Genomic DNA, 24,128 nt, shown 5'->3' with positions numbered 1-24,128 from the left:
TATCTATATATATATATATATATATATATATATAGACACACATATACATACATACACACACACACACACAATTAGAGTTAAGTATTTTATATACGAACTGTATATAAGTTATTGACTGAAAATAAAATGCTGTAGAGGGTATATAGTAAAGACTGCATGGTGAGAAAAGGACATGAATGCGAACGTTATTCCAGTACTTGGCGACAGTATTTGTGTATAACAAATCTGTTATAGATTTTATTGGAGTTGTAGACAGACAGTGGTTGCTTTTCTGAAGAATGTAAATTGCAGTTTGATAAGTGCTGATTTAGGATAGATCTGATAATAGGGCATGGTGATGATGATGATGGCTTATATATAATTTTATGGGTTTGTAGAGTGTATTAGAGGTACTGAGGTAGTTCAAGCCAGTTTAGGGATTTGAGAGACTCACAATGATGTGTGTGTGTGTTATAAGGTTGATTTACTGCAAATCTAGCTACTGTATTGTACCATTGTTCTAATTTGAATTGAGAGTAGTTTGTAAGTTAGTGTGGATGGGTGCAGCATATAGGAGGGAAGGAATAAGAAGTGTATTTGCCAGAGTAAGTCTTGTTTGCATTGTGAGATATTTTTTTTAATAAAGCATACCAAGTTTTTTGATTTTATGGCATTTTGAATATTTAACTGAAATTTCAGTTGGTCATCAATTGTCATCACTAGTAACTTAGTATGAGGGACTATTTAATGATTGTGTTATTTAGAGGTATTATTTTGAATTTTTTTTTGGTATTTGTTAAGAATTTGTATAGAAGTAGGAGTAATTTGGTTTTCTTGCAGTTGAGGTGGAGTTGATTATTAGTTAACCAGTATTCAATGGAGTTAAACGCTTTATGTGTAATACTTCGAAGGTTTGGAAGGGTATCTGATGTATAGGTTAGCGTAACGTTATTTGCATGTTGTATTAGAGAAGCTTGTTCTGTGCATGTATGAAGATCCTTTATAAATACATTAAACAGAAATGGTCCAAGGATAAAGCCATAGGGTACACCAGTGTTGACTAGGAGAAAAGGGTAGAAAATGGATAACCATTAAACAGATTGCAGTGGAGACAGCTCAGCAGGACAGAGACAGATTTCTTTAACTAATTCACACCTGCCAGTACTCATGCTAATCAGGTCTGGAGTGCATCTGTGCTAACAGGATGGATCACCTGGATTTTAGAAGTGCAATACTCTTAGATGTCATTTTTTACTTGTCCAAGCTAAATGATTTTCTCACGTTTAAGCTGCTTAATCTTGCCACTACCTCTCAAGTGTGCCTCGTTACAAGGAACACACCTCATTCAGGGTCTTAAAAAGTTCATGTTCCTTGAGGTTCCACATTGAAAGGGTCTGACACACATTCTATGTTTGTAAGGCAAATACCTTAACCATTAGGCCATTTAACTGATATCCATGATAAGTAGAAATGAATCATGTTAATTCATTAAAATATCTTTTTTATAAGTAAAAACAGCATATTTTAACCATCCTATGACCTTCCTATTTGAAGTTGTTAGCTGTCAGTATGTGTTCCACATTTTTTCCATTTGTTCCACATTATGAAGGCTGTTGTTCCTCATTTTGGGGATGAAAGGTTGAGAGCTATGTGGCCACTCAGTATTCCAAATGCAGTACCCCATTTAAGCCAACTTGTTGTAAAAACGCTGTTTGTGGTCTGCATTTGATGCCCTGTAGGCATAATGAACATAAGGCAGACGCACAGTGCAGTAGGTGCCAGTCTGAAGATAGCTCCATTTGGCACTCTAGACACTAACAAATGCAAGAAAATGTCCTTAGTTATAGGGTCTATATTAGAACATTGAAATTTCAGAACTTCGAATGTTCTGATATCAACACCTAATAAGTGAAAGCTGAAAATAGCGAAGTTTTAGAAAGAATTCGGTTGTCCGTTCCTGTTGCTTCGCTATTTTCAGCTCTGCAGTGGAAAGTTACGGTCAAGTTCAGGTAAGTGTGTGATTGTGTGGATGTGAGGGTTAGGGTTAGGGCGCGAGTCAGTTAAGTGTGCGAATGTATGGACATGAAGGTTAGGGTGGGATAGATGAGTTAGGGTTAGGGCGCGGGTGAGGTGTGTGTACGATAGTGACGGACCTTAGGGTTAGGGTTTGGGTTAAGGTAAGTGGGTAGTTAGTGGTGTAAGTACAGTTTAGTGTAGGTTTAGATGTAAGATTTTAGGTGTATGTGTGTGTATTGCTGTTTGTTTGGTGTGTTTGTGTTGTGTGTATGTGTTTTGGAACACCAAATTTTTTCCCTAGGAAAAAATTAGATGTTCTAAATTTTCGGTCTTATTTGTTTTTGGTTAATAGGTGTTGATATTAGAACATTCGAAGTTCTGAAACTTCGATGTTCTAATATAGACCCTAGTTATATGGTTTAGTATTTAAGGTAATGAGTTTATTGCTCTAATATTTTCTTGCTTTTAGTAAAATGGTGTGGCTTTAGTTTTAACTGGTTTGTGAGTATTTCTACTTGGTATTGTCCTTAAGAGTTTGTGCAGATCCAGCACTGTGGGGAGATATCCGATTTTTTTTTTTTAGCAATAAGCAAAATATCTGTAATTGGTTTCTGGTTTAATTGGAATCTTTGCATCTGACATGACATAATGAAGTGTACAGTTCCTTGATTAACATTAATTATTCTGGCTGTAAGTTGAATGGCCACCATAATTGATGCCACCAAACTATGCTACCTCTCTAAGAAAAATGGTTACCCCATCTAAAAACATTGACCCTTTCCAGTTAGACCGCAACTTTATGTATTTTCTCAAACTTAGTTACTCTAGTTAGTAATATCCTTGGCCCTGTCACTTAAAAAAAAATCAGTAAAAAAACAAACTGCATACCCTGTGCTGATCAAAAACATACTAAAAAGCATCTAAAAAAAACCTCTCAAAAAACAAAAAAAGCAGAGGTCACTACAAGTCATGATATTCTTTTTGGTGTTATAATACTTTGCCCTAGCAGCATGCCACAACAACTGGTAAGAAACTGCCAGAAACTACACTTCTGACAAAACTACAAAATTAAATAAGTAAAACATAAAATATGTGATTCTAGAATAAAGCTGGGTAAGATGCAGAAGAAGTTGTGTTTATCCATGAAGAGCATTGCAACTCAGTACAAGCGATTTATGCTTCCTGACTTGTAGCCCGGCACATGATCCAGAAAATGTTTAAGCATCACTAAGGCACAAAACAGATAGCACTGTATTCCATACTGTGATTCCTGGTGCACCAGACTAGTTTTCTGTGTTTAGTACCTGGAAAACAAATTGGTTGTGCTGTTATGGGTGTAGCAATAAAATCTGCAGGCTTCATTTCAGTTCATATTTTTAGTTACCAGTAAAAGAAAGCACTTGACTAAACAGTTGCTCCTGTTTTGTGGCTATCTTGTTCAATTGCTATGAGCAACAGGTCATTCAGTAACAACAAGCATGAGAGGTCCAATGGGAGCTGTGTTTTCTGAAAAACATTTTGGGATTAAGTGCGGGCCATGGTTCTTAGAGCAATCTGATCCAAACTGCTTCATAGACTGTCAGTCCAGGCCATTGCATATACCCATACCATGCAGCAAAGTAGTATAATATATTAATTGTATATAATTACTGGACCCTCTATTAATACTTACATGTTTTGTAGCCAGTTTTTAAAAATGAGAAAGCTTAAAGGTATAAAATGTAATTAAAATAAAAACAAGGTTTTGTTTAATGCTTGTAATATTTGTAACATGTTTAAGTCTAAACCAATCGAAGAGAGAGCTGTACTGATAATGGCATCTATAATCTATAAATGAGTCAATCTTAACAACTTTACCGTTTTACATCATCAGATAGACTAGCCCTCTCCTATAACCTTAGATTCTACTCCCACTTCGTTTTCTCAACTAGAATCCTTCATAGTAACTGATCACTTGTCATTACTAGCTCCTGAAACACGGGAACCCATTCCAACAAATATAAAAGTCATTGATTCCTGCTGAAAATTCAGACTCCTCCTCAAAAATACCTACTGAGCGAGGTCAAAAGCAAAATTTTTCATATTACTAGTGTCACATTGTGGTCTGTTTTACTTTAAGTGAACTTGAGGATGTAATAGAAATATGTAATTACTTCTATTGATTTAAGCTGCAAAAAGTCATAACAAGTACTCCCCCAGAGCATTTCCTCTGTCCTTTCTTCCTCCTCCTTTTGTACTGTTTCCCAATTCCTTCTCCTTAATATTTTCTTTTCTACTACCCTGCACTCCAGCAACCTGTTAACTTTGTAAATATCAAAAACAACTTCTTATGACCATTAAGACTTGTAAATTTCTTTAAGGTTAAAATGGGCTTGTTAGTATATATATCTTGAAAACTGTTAATTTTGTGCTAATACTTTGTATTCCTAAGGTTGAACATGAAAATGGTCCAGAATCATCACTGTTCTACCCTAATTAACAAATAAGCAAGCAAGCAGGCAAACCATTTTGCTTTTTTTTACATGCTCTACTGAAAGGTTTGCAGGTTTTTAGCCAACTCTACTGGGTGCTTCCTACAGAGCCTGTGTTCAGTGACACAATTGCTCCTCACTACTGTGTACCCCAAGATTAGTTCTGCCCTGGTGATGGGGCAGCCCATGTAATAATATCACTGTAATGATCAGCTTAACTCATAGGACTTTTCAGAGGGCATGTGGCCAACTTTAGGGACAGCTTAACTAGGTTAAAAAGGATCAAGGCTATGTATGACATGTCCATTTTCCTTGTTGGAGTGAATTATCTAAGAAAGTCCTCATCCTTCTTGGAAATGCAATAAGATATTGTTAGATTATTGAATATCCACCAGGCATAGAAAAACAATTCTTCTTAGCAAAATCCTTCCACCACCACCTCATATGGCACCTAAATACCATAACAAAATTTTGGAATTCAATCACTGGTAAGGACATGGTGTCATAGGCAGGGGGGTTCCATGCCTGGAAGCCTAAAGTGAAAATTTCGAACAACCAGAGTGCTTTACATCTAATGGGTGTCACCTCTCTTTCTGCAAAGCAGATGTACTGAACAGAGCATTGTTATCCAAAACGAGACCAAATATTTATTTATCCATCCATCCTTCCATCTGTTTATTTAATTGGTTAACCATGAATGCCCAGATGGGAGGTTCCATTTTTACTGGAGATAGTAAACAAAACAAAAATAATGACATTCATGTACACAGCATAGTCCTAAACAGTAAATTACGAAATTAAAATATAAATGTGTTTGTCTAAAAGTAAAGTTGCAAAAGCAGATATTTAAACAATTTAACACCATGGTAGCAAATGAAAGTGAAAGGAACTTATTATAGCGTAATCTGATTCATAGGTCCAACAGCTGCACAGAAGGAGTACATGCCAAGGGTTATAATCAGGAGGCTTTGTAAGAAAATGAAGCAGGCAGGTGGTGAGAGGCCAGAAGGGATTTGAATGTCTGTCTTTGGTAGTACTTATCTTAGTCTGGAGCATATCCCACATTTTACCAGTGCATCTAGAAAACTCTAAATTGCCAAATTTATTTAAGCACATGGGAATATAGAAAGCTGGTGAGTGGATTATCTATGACTCAGTGGGAAGCTCCTCCAATTACTAACCTTATATAAAGATGGCCGTTTGAACAGTAGAGGAGTTTATAGCTATGTAGGAGTGGGGATAGGGGTTATAGTCAAACCAGAGGAGATCATGCACCTAGAGACAGTGCTGGGTATGATTATTGTACCCAGAAAGTAAATTGGTTATCCTGCTATGTGCTTCTTCCAGTTTTCTTTGAAGTGATGAAGCTTGGATGTAAAAAATCAGCTGTGTGTGTGAAACAGGGAATAACATAGGATTTAGCTGGGGAGGCTCTTGATTTGAGGGTTAGGAACATTTTAGCCTTGTACAGTTTGCTCAAAATGAGATTAACATTTGCATTTTTGGGGAATTGAAATTAAGTTGATTATTAAGGGTACTACTAAGAATCTTAGTTGTTTCAACTTCTCAGGTTAAAATTAAATTGATTGTGGCAGTATGTAGTGGGTCATCCAAAGGAAAAGACTACAAAAGGCAAAAAAAAAAACCAGGTGATAGCGACATTACTAAATGCTAGAATTCTCAACAGTAAAATGCATGGCTTAAAACCCGTTCTGTGCTTTGAGGATGACGATATCTGTACCATTGTTGAAATATGTCAGGGTCCAAAATACATATACATCCCACAGTATACCTTGCTTCATTGAGGAAGATATGATGGGATGGTGGTAGTCTCCATCTTTGCAAAATAACACCTAAAAGCCAGGCACATGCCAGTCAACTCCAGACTGGAAATTAGGGATACCATAGTTAATATCAGGAGGCACTGAATATAATATTATAGGGATCTACACTACACTGCCTATGTACCCTACAGGGAATGAATGCTTCCTGAGAAACCTGCAGTTATATACAGCCCTTATGGGGATTTTAAGTGCCCAGATATTCACTTGGTAAACTACCCAACATCAAATAATATACCGAAAAATTAATTGACTGTGGTAATCAAAATAGATGGGAACAGACTGTATGTATCCAATTAGGGACTGCAGTACCGTGGATATCATAATAACAGAATTAGGATCTTTCTGCTCTCAAGGATCATGATACCTTAATCTTTAACCTCAGGGTAAAAACAAACTCATTCATAAATGTTTAGCCTTCTTAGGCCTTACCAATAAAATTGCACTAAACTTCATACTTATGAATGCAGACTGGGATACTAACCACAGCGAGCCAGATAAGTCTAATGCTGTCAATAAATTCTGTGATGCTATTCACTTCTACACTAAAGAACACATATTTGTAAAATACAAACATAATAGTTACATTTAAAAAAAATGGTGAAATTACAAATAAATAAGATATGCAATAAGAAGAATAGGTTATTATTTAGCTTTTAAAATTACACTATTTATAAAAAAACAAGTCCAAATTAAATAAACTTCTTGCATTTCTCATTATGTCTCCTAGATCTAACTGTGAATGCAGCTTATTCTCAAACATTGGAAGCACTAATATGGCATTATTTAATAACATTACAACAATGAAAGGAAAAAGTATGAAAGTAACATGTTAAGTAAGCAATGAAGTGGTCACGTAGCCAGAGACCACACACATGTGTATATGTCCTTCTTATATATATATATATATATATATATATATATATATATATATATATATATATATATATATATATAAATACATATACATTTGTCTACTTTTATTAGTCGAAGTTACTTTTCTTCGACTAACAAAAGAATGGCCTTACTTATGCAAAAGTGCACTTTCGCAAATTCCGATTCACCAGACCAGCAATAAAAATAATAAAGAACACTGTAAAGTCAGTTTTGCAGGAGGACAAGCCCCCCTGCACCCCCCATACCCCTGCTGCATTATATATACTAACTCTGAGATCGCACTACAATAAAATAAAAATTAAATAAAATGGACACACTGCAGCACTAAAGCATGCTACAGTGGGGATAAGGGAATATACCTGTTTCCTCACTGTAGTGTGCTCTCGGAGGTAGTATATATAATGTAGCAGGGGTGTGCAACCCCCCTACATGGGGGGGGGGGGGCACAGGGGGCTTGCCCCCCTGCAAAATTGACTTTACAGTGTTCTTTTTTATTTTTATTGCCGGTTCGCTGAACCTGAATTCGTAAAAGTGCACTTTCGTTGAAGTGCACTTTCGCATAAGTAAGGTCGTATTTTTGTTAGTCAAAGAAACATATCTTTGACTAATAAAAGTAAACCTATATATATATATATATATATATATATATATATATATATATATATGTGTGTGTGTGTGTGTGTTTGAATGTGCTCGCATACACACGTGTATAATATATGTATATATATGTGTGTGTGTGTGTGTGTGTGGGTAACATTCAACTCCATGAAGAAGTTAACTTGTCACACTGTAAAAAAAGCCTGTATACCTAATCAAAAATCAGCTGATAGCATGTACTGGCTTTATTTTTCAGTGTACATTGGGGATCAGGGAATTTACTCATTGCGGTCTCTGAGTTGGTAAATATAATCAGCAGGGAGTGGAGGGGTGCAGGGGGGCTTACCCCCTGCCAAAAACTATTTTTGTTTTTCAGTCATCAGGTGAGTGAGCAGTTGTTTTCAATCATTTGCCTTTTGATAGTTTGAGTTTTTGATTTAGCATTGTAAATTGTGTTTGTATGTGTCTATATATATCATTAATAACATCATAAAACACATCCAAATGTAAAGATATACGCTCTCAAATACAAGAAGGTGCCCTTTATAGTTGGATACCACCATGCTATATCACAAAATATAGTTGGATCTTTGTTAATAATTATAAACTTACATGATAAGCTATTGTCAATGACTGAAGATTCTAATAGATTTATTTTTTAGTTTATGCACTTTATTCCTTAAAGGATATTTAAGTTACTTTTTATTGAATGATGGTTACTATTATATTGTCAGTTTGATCTGTCCACAGGAAACAAGCTACTTAATTAGTGATGTCAGAAACTATATGATAGAATGTGTTTTGAACTGACTACTATGTTTTGTGGTGTGCTTTTTCATTCTCATGAAATCTGTATTTGTCCTTCTATTCATATGCTGCACATATACTGCCAGACGTATATGTCAGATACTGGCTAACAAATATGTCCTGCCAGTATCCAAAAGCCTTAATGCTACTGCGATGTATGTGCCACGCTGCACCACACAACGCATACATCAGCCATAAAGAGACATCTGGTATAAATCCGATGTCAGTACGCTCCTACCTCAGAACTTTTCTTCTGCCTGGCTGATCACCTGCTACAGACATTCGCTTGCCAGAACAGTTGTGTTCCAGTTATCAGATAATTCCCCAATGGGGTTTTTTCGTCTAAAAATTTTTGCTGCTGCTTGTTTGTTGGGTTCATGTCAGCTAGGAAGGGCAAGTGTCATTGTGGAAGGCAGATTCCACATAAAGACGCCCATGATGCTTGACATTTTTTCTCTAGGCCCAGACCACAACTACACCAAGTGTCCTGTTTGCACATCCTTTGTCCCTAAGACCCTCAGGGGTCAGCTAGCCTCTCTAAAATTATATTTAGAAAACCAGTGATTTAAGCACCTTGCATGCAAAATGGATATGACACTAGGCCATTCTGATGAGCCTGTACAGAAGAAGGTCAAAATATTTAGGCCTGAAACATCAGCTGTGCCATCTTTTCCAATCGTTGCTCCCGAGGCCAGTGTAGGCCCAAAGATTGTGCCATAGGTGGTGGATGTACCTTCAGTGGGTTCCACAGTGCAGACCTCAAAGGAGTCCACTGGCACTACTGCGAGGGAAGGGCAGGCATCCAATCAAGGTGACAAGGGGGAACCCAGGCTCATTGTATTGGAGGGCCCTCATGGCATCACACAAGTTATGGTGCATGAAGATGTGCTTTCTGATATCATTAAGTATAGGCCAAAATCTGGTCCTTCCTCATTTCATCGTATGGAAGCCCCTAAAAAGAAGAAGGCTGAATCTAAACATGTGTCCCCTACTAGCCCTCAGCAGCCCCCTGATTGGGAAGCTTTTCTCACACCCTGTTTAATGCCTTTATGGACCTCCGCCAACCCCCTCCATTTTCCGTTCCTCTGCAGCCCTTTTCTCCTTCCACATCCTTCAAAAGGACAACTGGACACTTCCTCAGAGGAGGAGGATTCCTCTGGAGAGTAGTCATTACCCTACTCCACCCAGGTGTCTTCTCCCTTGGGGTATGCCTCCCCAGGCAAGGAATCTAATGGTACAGATTCCCCTGGGGAGGACATCTCTTTTGGAGCGACCATTCTCAAAATGAAAGAATTTTTTTAAGTGGGTCTGCTCCCAGGTTTTGGATATTCAAAAGAGGTATTATGACCTCTTGCAGGTGGTACTCCCTTTCTTCTTCTGCTACCCCTCCAGTCCTGCCTGCCTTTCTGGATGTTTTCTCGGCTGCCTCCAAATGTCCAGACTCTCAACCTCCTGCCCCCAAGCATCCAGACAGGTTCTTTAATGTACCTTCCTTTTCAAGGCTCCTGCTGCTGATCTGGCTGTCATTTCTGTTTCCATGGATAAGACTTTAAAATTGCTGCCATCCACTTCCTTGTTACCCTCTGATAAGGAGAGTAAGGTCATGGAAAGTTTAGGAAAGAAGGTATACACATCTGCCACGTTGGCCTTCCGTGCAAAAAAATTATCAGACCCCACCCCATGGCAAAGTACTCCCTGGCTCTTCTGGATGCAGAGAAAATGTTGGCTAACATCCCAGATTCCCCAGCAAAATCAAAACTAACATATATTCTTAATTCCTCTGCACAAGTGATTGGGCACTCCATAAAGTCCAGTTATGATGCTGCTGATGCCTCTGCTGGGCAGCTGCTTCTGGGTCTGTTCTGAAAAGATACTCTTGGCGTAGGCTACAGCCTCTGCCTGAAGATTTCAAGTCCAAATTGCTGGATGCACCTTTAGATAACAAAGCCTTGTTTGGGAGTTCGGCAGCAGAACTCTTCAAGTCTCTTCAGGAGAAAAGAAAGAGCTACAGGATCCTAAACACATTCTTGTTTCTCCGATTCCATGGTTTTAAAGAAAGTATCCAGCTAAGACTGCCTTTATTAGGAAACCTACTGTGTCATATTCTTCCAAAAGGAAGAGGGGACCTAGAAAGCTAGCTTCTTCTGAGTTTGCTTCTTCCAGCCCTGCCTCAAAACAGTCGTTTCAGTCCCAACCCAAGCCAGGTAGCCACCAGGGCCATCCATTCTCTTGTCTCCTCATCTTAGCCTCTCTCTTGCTGCTTGGAAACTGATTACTCAGGACTCTTGTGTACTTTCCATAATCAAAGCAGGATATTTCATGGTTTGGAAAAAAATAATTCGGAGGGATTCCACCCCTCCCAAAGATCAGTTGAGCTTCTTTCCTCAGGTCATCTGTCAGGGAACTATCGAAGAGGTTCCCACTTCCCAGCAAGAAAAGAGATTTTACTCCAGGATGCTCCTGGTCCCCAGGAAGGATGGCCCCTGGAGATACATTCTGAACCTTTCCCATTTAAACACCTTTCTAAAGTCACTTCTTTCCTTATGTTGACTCTACCTTCCTTTCTCCCTCTTACTCTTGCACTGGGGTTCATGATGTCCCTGGATTTAAAAGATGCCTATCTTCACATTCCCATCCACCATGTTCAGGAAGTTTTTACGTTTTTCTGTAGCTTCGTCACATTTTTATTTTTGTGCTCTGCCCTTTGGTCTCTCTATGGCACCAAGGGTTTTCAGAAAGTGCTTGGCCCCTGTTATAGCATTATGCAGAATGCAGGGAATTCAAATCTTCTCTTACCTAGACGACCTTCTGATTCAGGCTCAGTCCCCAGAACTTCTTCAGGGAAACCTTTCCTTCACTGTTGTCCTTCTACAGAGTTTAGGGTTCACTGTAAACTTCCAGAAGTCTTTCCTTAGCCCCTCACAGGATCATATTTTTGTGGGATGTAAAATACAGACAAAATGCTAGCCTCTCTTCCAATGGAGAAAGTTTTGTTCCTGATTTCCTATTTTCAGAGCATTCTTCCTCAGTCCTTGACAGCCAGGGACTTTCTTCATCTCTCAGGGTACATGTCATCCAGTATCCCCATGATACATTTAGCAAGACTACATATGTGGAAGTTGCAATGGTATCTAAAAACTGTGTAGATGCAACACTTACATCCATTAGAGTTCCGGATTCCACTCCTGCCTTGCTTAAAAAGGCAACTAGAAGGGTGGATCCACCAGGTAAATAGAAACCCTGGCCTACTGGGTTTATATTAGTTGATCGAACCTCCAAAAGTTCAACCGTCATATGATCGACACCATATGATCGAACTTTTGAAAGTTTGAGCATTTTCATGGAGATCTCCATACAGCGCGGAATGGGAAGATTTCCCTTTTCTGTGCTGTAGTGCAATCTCGGAGTTGGTATATTTAAAGAGTGGGGGGAGTACAGGGGGGCTTGCAGGGGTAGACCTCAGGTAGGTCTATTTGCCTCCCCCATGAACAGACAACTTCCAGAATTTTGTGCCAGGATCCCACATCCCCTGGTGTGGAAGGTGGACACTCTGTCTTTCTCATGGAAGGGGATGTTTCTGTGTGCATTCCCCCCTTGCCTCTTCAACAAAAGGTCCTACTGAAGATTCAACAGGATCGGTGAAAAACCTTGTTGGTGAGTTGCTTTTTCCCAAGGCAGCACTGGTTCCCCCTTCTCCTGCAATCATCACAAATTACCCCCACAGAATGGATTTACTCACATCGGACAAGAGGACCGTAGTGCATCCACAACTGTCAACTCTGAATCTGACACTGTGGTCGAAAGGGTTTTAATCCCTTATGGACACCTTTTTTCTGAGGACATGTTAAAAGTTCTGCAGGAGGCCAGAAAACCTACAACTAGGAAATCCTACATTTCCAAATCGAAAAGGTTTTCCATCTGGTGTCATAAAAAGTACTTACAACTACTGTTAGTTGATGTCCCGTTGGTCTTGTCCTATCTGTGTGAACTGATGAGGTCTGCGTTATCCTGTTCTTCTGTGAAGGCTCACCTTTCAGCCATCTGTGTTTGTCTGCCTATGACTCCACCTTTGGCTTCTAGGTTAGAGGTAAAACTGTTCCTTAAAGATGGCCATCAATCAGACTACCAAAGAAACCAATATCTCCTCCTTGAGATTTCAGTTTTGTGCTGGAGAAGCTTACACTGGGACCTTTTGAACCAGCAAGCTCCTCTTCCCTGCAGCATTGTACCTGGAAGACTGTTTTGTTAGTTGCCATTACCTCTGCTAGATTGGTCTCAGAGTTACAGGCCATCATGTTCAATCCTTCCTTCACTGTCTTTCATAGAGATAAGGTTTCCCTGTGCACTAACCCTTCCTTCATGCCCAAAGTGGTTAATGAGTTATCCATTAATCAGTCCATTAACCTTCCTACCTTTTTTCCTTCACCTCAGTATCCCAGTGAGAGAATATTACACACCTTGGATGTGCACAGACAGCTCAGATACTACCTTGACAAAACCAAGCTTATTTGCAAATCTGCCTGTCTGTTTGTCTCTTATCACCCAAGAGCTCTGGGTAAGTCAGTTAAAAGCAAGCTATTTCCAACTAGATTTCTAAAGCCATTTCCTTTTATTTGTTGAATGGCAAGACCCTTGCTTCCCCTGTGAAGGCCCATTCTACTAAAGCAGTTTCTTCCTTTGGAGGCAAACATTGGCTCCGCACTGGAGGCAGCTACATGGTCCTTTGTCCATACTTTCACTAAACACTGCAAGCTTGACACCATCTCTAAGTCCAGAGCTGGGTTTACAAGAGCAGTCTTGCATGGATTTATTGAAAATCAATTTGCTAATCCTCCCCCCAACCTTTCCCAAGCTTGAGCTTTGGCGTTCTCCCTTATGTTATGAATCCTGCAGCATATGAATAGAAGGACATGGAATAGTTGTGTAAAATCTTACCATAACCGTACATGTCCTTCTCTTCTAGATGCTGCAGCATTGCGTTCCCCACCCTGCCATCCCCCTGATGATTGCCTAGTCTCCTATTGATATGCTTCTCAGCTAGAATCTTAGTCTGGTGCTGGGCTGCATACAGTTCTGAGGTAGGTTTGTGCTGATATCCGCTTTATACCCGACATCTCCTTATAGCCGATGTATGCATTGTGTGGTGTGGCGTAGCATGTATATTGCAGTAGCATTAAGGCTTTTGGATTCTGGCCGGATATATGAGTCAGCTGGATGCAGACTCCCTTATGTTATGAATACTGTAGCATGTAGAAGACAAGGACATCTATGGTTATGGTAAGATTTTATACAACTATTGTTTTTTATACTGGATGGTCTTGAGTCCTGTAGCTGATCAATCTAGCTTTTCTGTATTTGCATTTAAGTTAAGATCAATCTAGCTTTTCTGTATTTGCATGCAAGTTAATAGGACAGACAGTAAACTAGGCATGTAATACTTAGGCGGATCAGAAGGACAAGCTGAACTGATGAAGAGTATTTAAAATGGGACTGGTTTCAAGTCTCATCTCAGATGACATTATTGTTTCAATGCATAGGTGTCAAATATTCATTAAATGTAGTAAAATATTCCTTTTTTTTAATCTTTTTTTTTTTTTTTTCAGAATCTGAATGAGAAAAACTCAATGAATGAAGAAAAAGATGAAACAGTCACTAACTCTGAAGAGGAAATGTTCTTTGTCCATGTTCATGATGTTTCTCCAGAGCAGCCCCGCACTGTTATCAAAGCTCTGAAGCTTAGTACAGCGCAAGAAGTTATCCAGCAGGTAGATGTTGGTCACACTCTGTGAGTGAGCAATGTGCATGAGGTAGGACAAATGTGAAAGTACACATTTTGTTCTAGCCAATGACTGTTGTACATATCTCTTTTAAATTAAATTTCATAATAAACTACACCCATACAGGGAACCTGTAATTATGTACCTAGCTGGATCAGGAGAAGTAAAGTCTGGGGACATTATGCAGTCTTAAAGCAGTAATATGTCAATAATATATATGCATTTCTGACAATAATCTCACCTCCCCCATCTTCAAGTATTTGGTTCCAATACATTAATTTAGATATTTTGTTCTCCCATTTACATGCACAAGTCCTTTCTCGTATATGTGCTTTCTACTTCCCTGTGGGAAAAAATGTCCTCTTGCCAGTTAACCAACCTTCCTTTTTCCAGATTTTGTTTCTTTTTCATTGCCACTAGAATTGTGTATGTGAAATTGTCAGGTTTTCTCTCCAGAAAATGCTTAAAAAGTATCTTATCTTCTTCATCCATTTAGCTTTTTCCCTTAACATATCTTTCCAAAGCACCTGATAATTTACATTGCTTTAATCCCATTTGTTGTACTGCATGCACATAGTTTTGAGGAATGATAAAGTAATAATAAAAAAGTTGTGGAAAAGCTCCTTATGAAAAGTGGTTCTGTATTTACTACCTTGTACAGAGGAAAATTGGTTACAAAACTTTGTTAGTAAAAATAGGTTGACTGCTGATGAAAAGCTTAAAGACGTTATGCATGAGGATTGCCTGAGATGTAAGGTCAAATGGTTTGTCAGAAACGAGTGTTATAACTAGAAAAATAGTTTTAGATTACATTGATGAACTGAATTAATGCAAAAAATGTTAACGCACATTGACAGCTGCCTTGTCAATCAAAATAAGTCAGCAAAAAAGCTGACTTAATAAATGACAGTCTGACTGAATTAGGGGATCCCATAGTCATGACAACATGCTTACAAGTGATCGAGATGCTGATTTAAAGCACTTACTATAAACCCCCTACTCATGTCTCTTTTGCCAACCCCACCCCCACATATACATTGCTAATACATGTTTAAAACTTTGCAGACTATTTGCTTGTCTCATCCTTCTTAAGTTACTCTACACTATTACTGTTGAAATGAATGAGTCTTGCCTGTCTAGTGCTACACAATGATAGCTGTTGCTCCACAGATTTATAATTCCCATCTAGTGCAACCTTTAGTTTGTCTTTCAGATAATTTCAATCCCTTCCTTTCACATTACTATCTGTTACTTAGTGTATACTGATTTAATGTGTTTATTTTTCACTTTTATGTATAGACAGAAAATTTCAGGGAAAGTGTTTTGGTAACATTTCCTAAAACGTTTGTATTGTTTATATATGCTTCGGATATGACCAGAGTGAGTATCCATAATCCATATTGAAGTTTGTTGCTAAGCTGTTGGCTAGATATGACCCATTCCCTGCAGAGTAGAAGCTTCAATATGCATGTGCTGAGATTGGATGCTTCCTTGCATAGATTGTCAAAATGTTTACCAAATGTTAATCACTTATTTGTATATTTGCACTCAGTGGTTATATATATTTTATTGGTGTGCCCACCCAGCTGGTAATTCCCGTTTAATTCTGGTTTCTTGAATCTTAGGGTATCAATTTGTTCACACTTGAGGGGTGTTATTTTATATGGTCAGCTTGTGAATGTAAACAAGAGATGTCGGAATCTTTAAAGACTCTTTTGCAGATGTTATTCATACTAAAGGCTTGCTAATATCTGTATATTTTACGATTATTTATGCCTTGTATATATTGAAAACCAATGGGGCACCAGTACAGACCCCTTAAGGGATGTCTCTTCCCACTGTTTTTACATCATGTTTGTGAAAGGCAGATCATGTCTCCTAAACCCGATAGACTTCTTTGAAGCGGTCAACAAAGCCGTAGATGAGGGTAAGGTGGTTCACACAGCCTATCTAGATCTCGCCAAGGCTTTCAACACCATCCCCCACTCTGGAATTATAGATAAACTCACTAAGCTAGGTATAAATCCCAATGTCACAAGATGGACTGCCAGCTGGCTCACTGACAGAACCCACACTGTGAAAGTAGTAGACTCCAAATCCGACTTCAGACCAGTGACAACTGGAGTACCACAGGGTTCAGTCCTGGGTCCTCTCCTGTTTGGTATCTACTTCTTTGAAGTACAGGCTAACACAGAAGGTCTTTAGCTAATGAAGTCTGCAGATTACTGCAAACTCGGAGCCATAATCAAAACTCCTAATGATGTGGACATCCTACAAAAGGGCCTCACTGAGACAAATGCCTGGTGTCAAAGCCATGGCCTCAAGCTCAATGCCAAAAAGTGCACTGTCATCCCTTTTGGTAAAAACTCTGTACCCATGAACTACCACATAGGCGGTAGTCTACTTAACACCGAAAGTGTGATAAGAGACCTTGGGACACAGGTGGATTGTAGTCTCTCCTTTGATAATCACATCGCTACAGTAGTCAGGAAATCCTTCTATGTGGCACACCTCATCACAAAAGGTTTCTCATCCAGGAAAAAAGAGGTCATTGTTCTCCTCTACTTATTACTCATTAGACCCATTATAGAATACAGTGCCCCCTTTTTGTATGTACCTCACAAGACATCTACAACAACTGGAAAGGCCGCTGAAATACCTCACAAAGAGGATTACTAGCCTCAAACAGATGCCCTACGCAGACCATCTAAAAAAAACTACAGCTTTACTCCATCGCATATCACCTACTCAGAGGCGATCTCTGCCTAACATGCAAAGCTATGTCAAATCCAGAGTTGTTGGACATGCTCCACTTAAAAAAATACCAATCCCTCCAAGCTACATGCTCTAGGGACCTAAACCTTGTCACCACAATAAACAGAACATGCAGGAGGGATAGATTCCTGTCCAAGAGACTTCCCATACTCTGGAACAAACTACCTATCTATATCAAACAAAGCTCCTCATTAGCACTGTTCAAGAAAAAATCTTGATGATTGGATGGGAGATAGGAAATTCACCCTGGAGATCACTTCTGTGGCTTTGCTCGACAGAGGCACAGGAAAATGATTTTCTTGGGTGGTGTAAGCCAGGGTACCTTTTTGGCTAGGCTTATAAAGGCCCTAGGGCCAATAGTCTAGTACCTACCTATGTAATAGACCACTTACTTTAATTTTCCATAATCTTTCTGACTGTCCTTTTGAAGCTATTTGTAGTAGTTTGGGCATCACCATCTAAATATTCGTCATATCAAGGTTAGACTCAAGTCTAAGTATATCACATCAGTATATTTTTTTCTTATTCAAGCTTTTGTGTATTTTTGATGTAAATAATTGTGCATCAGTTCCTGATGATCTCGTTTTGGATGTGTACTGATTCTGATCTTGTAACAAATTATGTGATGCATAATTTCCCATTTTATTTTCTTTCACAGGCTCTTAGCAAAGCCAAATATTCTAACAGCATACTGAATAATCCTAGCCCGAGTGATTATGTTCTATTGGAAGAAATCAGTAGAGAGGCAGCAAGCAAAAAAGGCGCACCATCTAAGCCACTTCAGCGGGTTCTTTCAGACAGTGAGAGTGTGTATCAGGCACAGATCAAGTGGAGAGGAGCTGGAAAATTTATTCTTAAGCTGAAAGAACAAATTCAGGTAATTGACAATTAAAGTCAGTGCACACCATATAATTTCAAAATGGAGGTAGATTTGCCTGAGCAGCAAAAACATTTAATGTAAAATATTGTCTTTTTGTACTAGCTTTATTTAAATAAAAAAGGTTACATTCAGTTATGAAATGGATAGAAAAAATATTGTATACTGGCTGGTTATGTGTGCTTTTCAACTGGGGGATTATACTAGTATGACAGCAGGGTAGCTGAAATTAACATAATTTTAAAATGAGTAACAATTACCATAAAGAGTTATTTTTGTCTGCACTGAGGCACTGCAATGGCTGGGTGAATCCTTCAGATATTCCATTTACTAAAACATCCCCAGATGGGCTGACATTCCATTGTAATACCTACTCCTATCATAAATATTTGCTTCTTTTTGAAGAAGTACAAATCCAGAGTAAGTGCACCTTTACAGTGTCTGGTTGTTAGACGGTGTACAGATTGTATGAAAATAACACAGTTGGTTATACTTTTAAAAAATAAGTTGTCTCAGAAGCTGCTGACCAGACTGAAAATCATTGCCTATAAGAGAATGCTTATTTTAAGTTTTTTTTCAGGTATACCAATGCATTATATGTGAAAATGAAGACAAGAAGTGTTTCAGCTAAGCATTTATTCCATTCCACTCAAAATTCCACCCTGTTCACCACAGAAACAAAGGCTTTGCCTGTTGAACTAGTCACAGGGGCTACAAAGCAAATGTACATTGTTGGATGGTCTACCAGGGCAGGTAGAACCTGGCAGGTCTAGATAGTTAGGCTCTTTTGATTATGAGAAAAAATGGAAAGTGTGATGATTCATGAAAACCACATTCCCTCTTGGAGAGTGGGAGATAAAGCAGCATATCACAGTTTGCTGTTGATGATAACATACTATACGTTTCTTAAGCAATAAGCTACACTGTGCAGATGATGTTAAACCAATTATGGACCTAGATAGAACTCACTTCCTGAAGTGATGTAGAATTAAGGATGATACATCATTGCCAACCTGTAAGCCCCAACCCCCCCCCTCCACATGTAGTAGGGGCAAAGTAACAGAAAACTTGTGTAGAGCTTCAAGGACTTCTGTCTATGGCAGATTGGATATAGCTTGGGAACCGAGACTATGTGGAATTAAGGTAACCTGGAGGAAAAAAATAACTCCAATCTATTTTCCCACAGCTGTGGAGCATCAGAAACCTGGGGTATCCCAAAGCACATTACTAATTCTCAAAAGCATAATTCAATGGCTGCACAAAAAAAGTTCTGGCAGTAGCACAGAGGTTAAGGCTCTAAGTTTTTGTTCATGTGGTACAGGGTTTGATTCCCTCAGCTCACATCTGCCTACTGTGTGACTTTGAACAAATAATTCAACCAGACATTGCCCCCAGGTCCCCTCTCTGAAAAGTGGATCTACCTAGTTATTAAAATAGGTTTTATTATTATAAAGTGTTTAATATAACAACATAATTGCTCTGTGCTTTTTAATGCAATGTATTGAAGTATTTCAAATGTTATACTCATAAAATATTCATGCTGACATACCATAACGCAACACTGCTTTGCAGATGGATTGGTAATCTTATTTGAGCACAGTTAGAGAGTTAGAAAAAGGTCACATGACCACTTATTTCCTGTTAAACTAAAGCTAAAATTTAACTTTTTGTGGTGTTTCAAGATATATTATCATATTGCATACCACGTCATTAGGTTGCCTTGGGGAAAATGGACACAGAGATTCATGTAGCATCAATAATATGTCAGAGAAGATTCATTCCTTTGTTCCATACATATCTGACAGAATGAACAGAATCAGTTGCTTTGCTTAAAAAAAGAAAAGTAATTGTAGTGGTTAAGAAAAAGAGAAATAAAGGACACTGATCACCAGCTTAACTTCAGCTCTCCAAGTATGAAAAAAGAAACTGAGAAGACAAGAGCTAGTAATTCTGCCACTTTTACTAAAATTCAATTACTGGCTAGTAAGAACATAGCCTGGGTGCTGGAAAAGAACAAAGTTAGAAATCCTGAAAGAAAACGTGCTAGAAAAAGTGAAGAGAAAACACAGACTGGGAAGAATCCTGCAGCTGTTCAGCCAATAGCAGTTCAAGCTGTAGCTTTGATACAAGAGATGACTTTCAGTAATTTAGAGGAAAAATAAATCAAATGTGCTCAGAGCTGATTAAAATAAATGACATGTTGGAGTATATCAACTCATATAACAGAAGGCTGGGAAAAGTTGTAGAAGCATTAAACATATATTCAGATGAACTGATAAAACTGCAAAAATCAAAGCTCAAAATGAAGAAAAGGCTAGCTATAAGTACCAGACTGCTCAAGAAGAGCTATTTAACAAAATGATAGTGTAAGAAGACAGAGCACACCACAAAAACTGGACAAACTGAAATGAACAGACTGTATTCATTTTATGAAAGCACAAATAAGAAACTCGACTGGTATTCTGCAGTAGGATTTGTTAATTAAAAGGGCATGTTGTGTGTATGTTCCAAACCTGGCCATGAGAAAGCAGTCAAGACCTGTATTAGTAAGGATGCATTCATACCAGCAAAGGATTTGATCCTGACAAAACTGTAGAAGAAGGGCAAATTATTAAAAATTGGAGACAGGAGAGTGTTTGTGGAAAATGTTTACTTACTGTATAGAAGAGAAGCAAATTTATCCCAGCAGTCAGGAAGTGTTGAGAGCCAGGAGTGGGACTCAAGCTGCTGTATCTAGCCGTCTTCAGAATGTTTCTGTGAGAATCAGAATCATTTTTGTTGCAGAACAGGCTAAGGAGAAAATACAAAATTCTGTCCAACAAAAAGTGAGAAATCAAACAGAAGAGGACTCTGCTTCTCATTCTTCTGATAATAAAGCTCATAGAGAGAGTTTGCTAGTGAAACATTTTTCAGTGCTCTGAAGGAAAATTCTTGAGAGGCAGAAAAAAACACAGGAGTGGAAGAATCAGTAGTACCTTGAACTTGAACTGGAGTCTGGGGTTGGGAGATGTTGATGAACAGGAAGAAGACCAATGGCACAGAAATTAGTGAATAAATGTGACACTATAAAACATCTGTCACATTTGTGAAGTATTGTTTTTACATGAAAAATTGGCTGAGAATGATTGGACCTTGGTTGACCTTCTTAGACTTGTGGGGTGGACTGAAAGGCATATAACCCACTTCATGTCATTAATGTTTAGGAGGGCACTAAAAGGGAAAAAAGTAACTAAGTAAACAATTTTTGTTCTTAACCATATTTGTACAAAGCATTTCATAATGTAAATTGTGTGTTATATAATCAAGAATTTGTATGTAATAAAGATACTAAAGTAAGCAGGTGCTTTTTGCTATTTTTAGTTTTAGGAAATGCAGGCATTACAATGTAATGTAAAGACAGAAAAGAAAGGTGGGACAAAAACATGTTTAAGTTAATCTGCTGTGATCTTGACCTGTTGTGGTGGACGATTGGGGTATAAAAGTGCACTGCTTATAATATATGTAGAGTTCAGATGTTTTCTCTTACTTTTCCATTGGTGAATGCCTGGATTAACCCTTGGTTTAATCTAATAAGTTTTTGTGTGTAAGCATATGGGCTTTTAAAATAAGACAACATTGTGAAAGTAATGCAGTTTTCTTTTAGCAAATACATTTTCGGTGAGATTTGAGAAGACTGCTACTGAGAGAAGTTCTACATTCTTTTATTGTCCCATGGAGGTAAGCTAGTACTACAGGTGCAAGCAATAAATCTCGAGAATTCTTAAATCTAAAATGTACAAGGGCACGCATATTAGTAAAAAATAAGGTGTGAAATTATTGGAAGTGAATAAGTGCGGCTTTCTACCTCCCTAAATACATAAATACATCTACTAGAACAGTATATAATTTAGTTTTATTTTAAGATAGTTTACTTTTTCATAAGGCTAAAAGCTAATATTTTCTGAAAACATGCAAGCTGTTTTCACATCTGGGATGGGAATACAGATGAAACAAGAACAGACAGCAATTAGTGCAAGTAATTTTAGGTTATGTAATACCTGTGGATACATTTGTCAATTTGAGACAATTGATCCTATCAGGAGGGATTTGAAGACATAGTTTTCTGTGTTTGCTTTAACGTAATAGGTTATAGAGATGTTTTTTTCTGAAGATTTTCGATAAAGCAATATGTCCTGTAAAATGGAGATGACAAGAAATAACTGTATAAAAGATCAACCAGTGAAGCATTAGTGAGTGTATGTAACACAAAAGTTGGAAATGGACATTTAAAAAGCTGCCCTATATAATAGATGAGAATAATAACTAATCATTATGGCTATACTATCCATATTATTTTTAAATGTGAATGGCCTCACAGGTGTAGACAAGAAGATAAGAGTATTGAATTATATTAAGAAATGCTGACATGTTTAGAAAAGAGCTGAGCATGTGAATTTGATAAAGAAAAGATTTCAGGGCAGATATTCTGCAGAATATTGGGGACAAAAGAAATGGGGAGTGCTTCCACTAATTGCTAGAGGAGCTCCAATATTGACAGAAGAGGCAAATAAGAAAACAATGGTAAATTTGTAGTAGTAAAGGGATACTGGCAAAGGAGGGAGATTACACTGGCATGTATTTGTATTCCACCTAAAACTGCTGTTATGGAGCTTAAGAATTTTTGGGAAGAAATAATCCGCTTTCAGCAGAGAATATTACTTATAGATGGGGACGGGAACATGATTTCTAACAGTGATGTTGTATCCATAGGACCTAGAAGGGAAAATATAATAAAAGAGTGTAGATTTCTGAAGAATTTATGAAAATATTTGGTATGGAAGATGTAAATTCAGTGGTAGTAACTTGGTGAGAATTTGCATATTATTACCCAAGATACAGTAAATGGGCTAGACTAGACAGAAATTGTTTCACAGAAACACAATCATTTAATTGAAAGCTTCGGCACACATCCAGTAACTATTTCAGATTATGCGTCAGTAACAGCTAAGATAAAAATGCAGGGTAATGCAGTAAAAATGTGACACTGGTGCTTTTCCACCTAGCTTTTAAAAAGAGAGGAATTTAAAGAATGACTGGTGGAAATTATTCAAAAGTTATTGGAGAAGACAGAAATGTCTTTAGAAGTAATATCTTTTGAGTAGGATAAAATGAAAGTGGAGTTTAAAAATAGGATAAAAATAAAATAGAGAGAGGTATAATTAAGTAGCAACTGGAATTATTTAGAGGGGGGACAAAGGTTAAAGTATTCCAGAATAAGGAGACTCACAGAACAAAAAGAGGCATACATGCAGAGTACTAACGAGAATATAATATGCATGTGTTTAGAAAGATTGCTGTTGGGCAACTATTTTTTTATACTAATTCCTGAGCCCAAAAACTTTAAGCATGACAACTTAGGCAACAGAACGTTGCATGTGTTTAGAAATATTGCTGTTGGGCAACTATTTTTTGATAATAACTCTGGAACCTGAGCACAAAAACTTTAAGCATGACAACTTAGGCAACAGAAAGTGGAAAGGGTTGTTGACATACTTAGGGAGCCTATAAAAAGAAAAATAACCAGTGATCCTATAGCTGTATTAGAGATATTTTGGAAAGTTTATGAAAATTTGTATAAAGCAGAGAAACATGGAAAATAAGAAAGGGAAAAATAGAAATATTTATGGAAGACTTGTGTATGTTAAGGTTAGAGGTAGATGATGATCAACAATTAACACTTAAGAAAAGAGAAGATGGGATAAAATGTTGACTTGTCAGTCTGCAGGAAAGTCTCCAGAAATAGATGGCATTCCTGTGGAGGTTTGGAAGCTAGGAGGGAAGAAAGTGATAAAGATCTGGAAGTTTTTTTAACAGTATTTTAAAAGGAAGGGGAAGTACCCATACCCTAGAAGAAAGCTATGGTGGCTGTATTACCTAAAGATAGCAAAGACCCATAAGACCTAGCCCATTTCAATTTTATGCCATGATTATAAAGTGTTTATGTCTATAACAGGTACAAGACTGGGAAAGGTGTTGCCAAAATGAATACATATGGATCAATGTGGATTTGTGGGGAGGGAGGCAAATGTTTGACATTACTGGAATAATGATG

General features: G+C 37.9%; 1 protein-coding gene across 1 annotated transcript in view; it reads left to right on the top strand.

Moving 5' to 3' along the window:
- Positions 1-24,128, top strand: part of PLCE1 (phospholipase C epsilon 1) — an 838,097-nt gene that overhangs the window by 746,221 nt on the left and 67,748 nt on the right. Inside the window, exons 29-30 of the mRNA XM_044055634.1 lie at positions 14,212-14,373; positions 17,819-18,037. Coding sequence (XP_043911569.1) covers positions 14,212-14,373; positions 17,819-18,037 — 381 coding nt within the window. The remainder of the gene's footprint in view (positions 1-14,211; positions 14,374-17,818; positions 18,038-24,128) is intronic.

Source organism: Protopterus annectens, chromosome 14.part0 (assembly GCF_019279795.1).
Source record: "Protopterus annectens isolate FY-2018-M chromosome 14.part0, PAN1.0, whole genome shotgun sequence".
Classification (NCBI taxonomy): domain Eukaryota; kingdom Metazoa; phylum Chordata; order Ceratodontiformes; family Protopteridae; genus Protopterus; species Protopterus annectens.
This window is presented reverse-complemented; position numbering and strand designations above follow the sequence as displayed.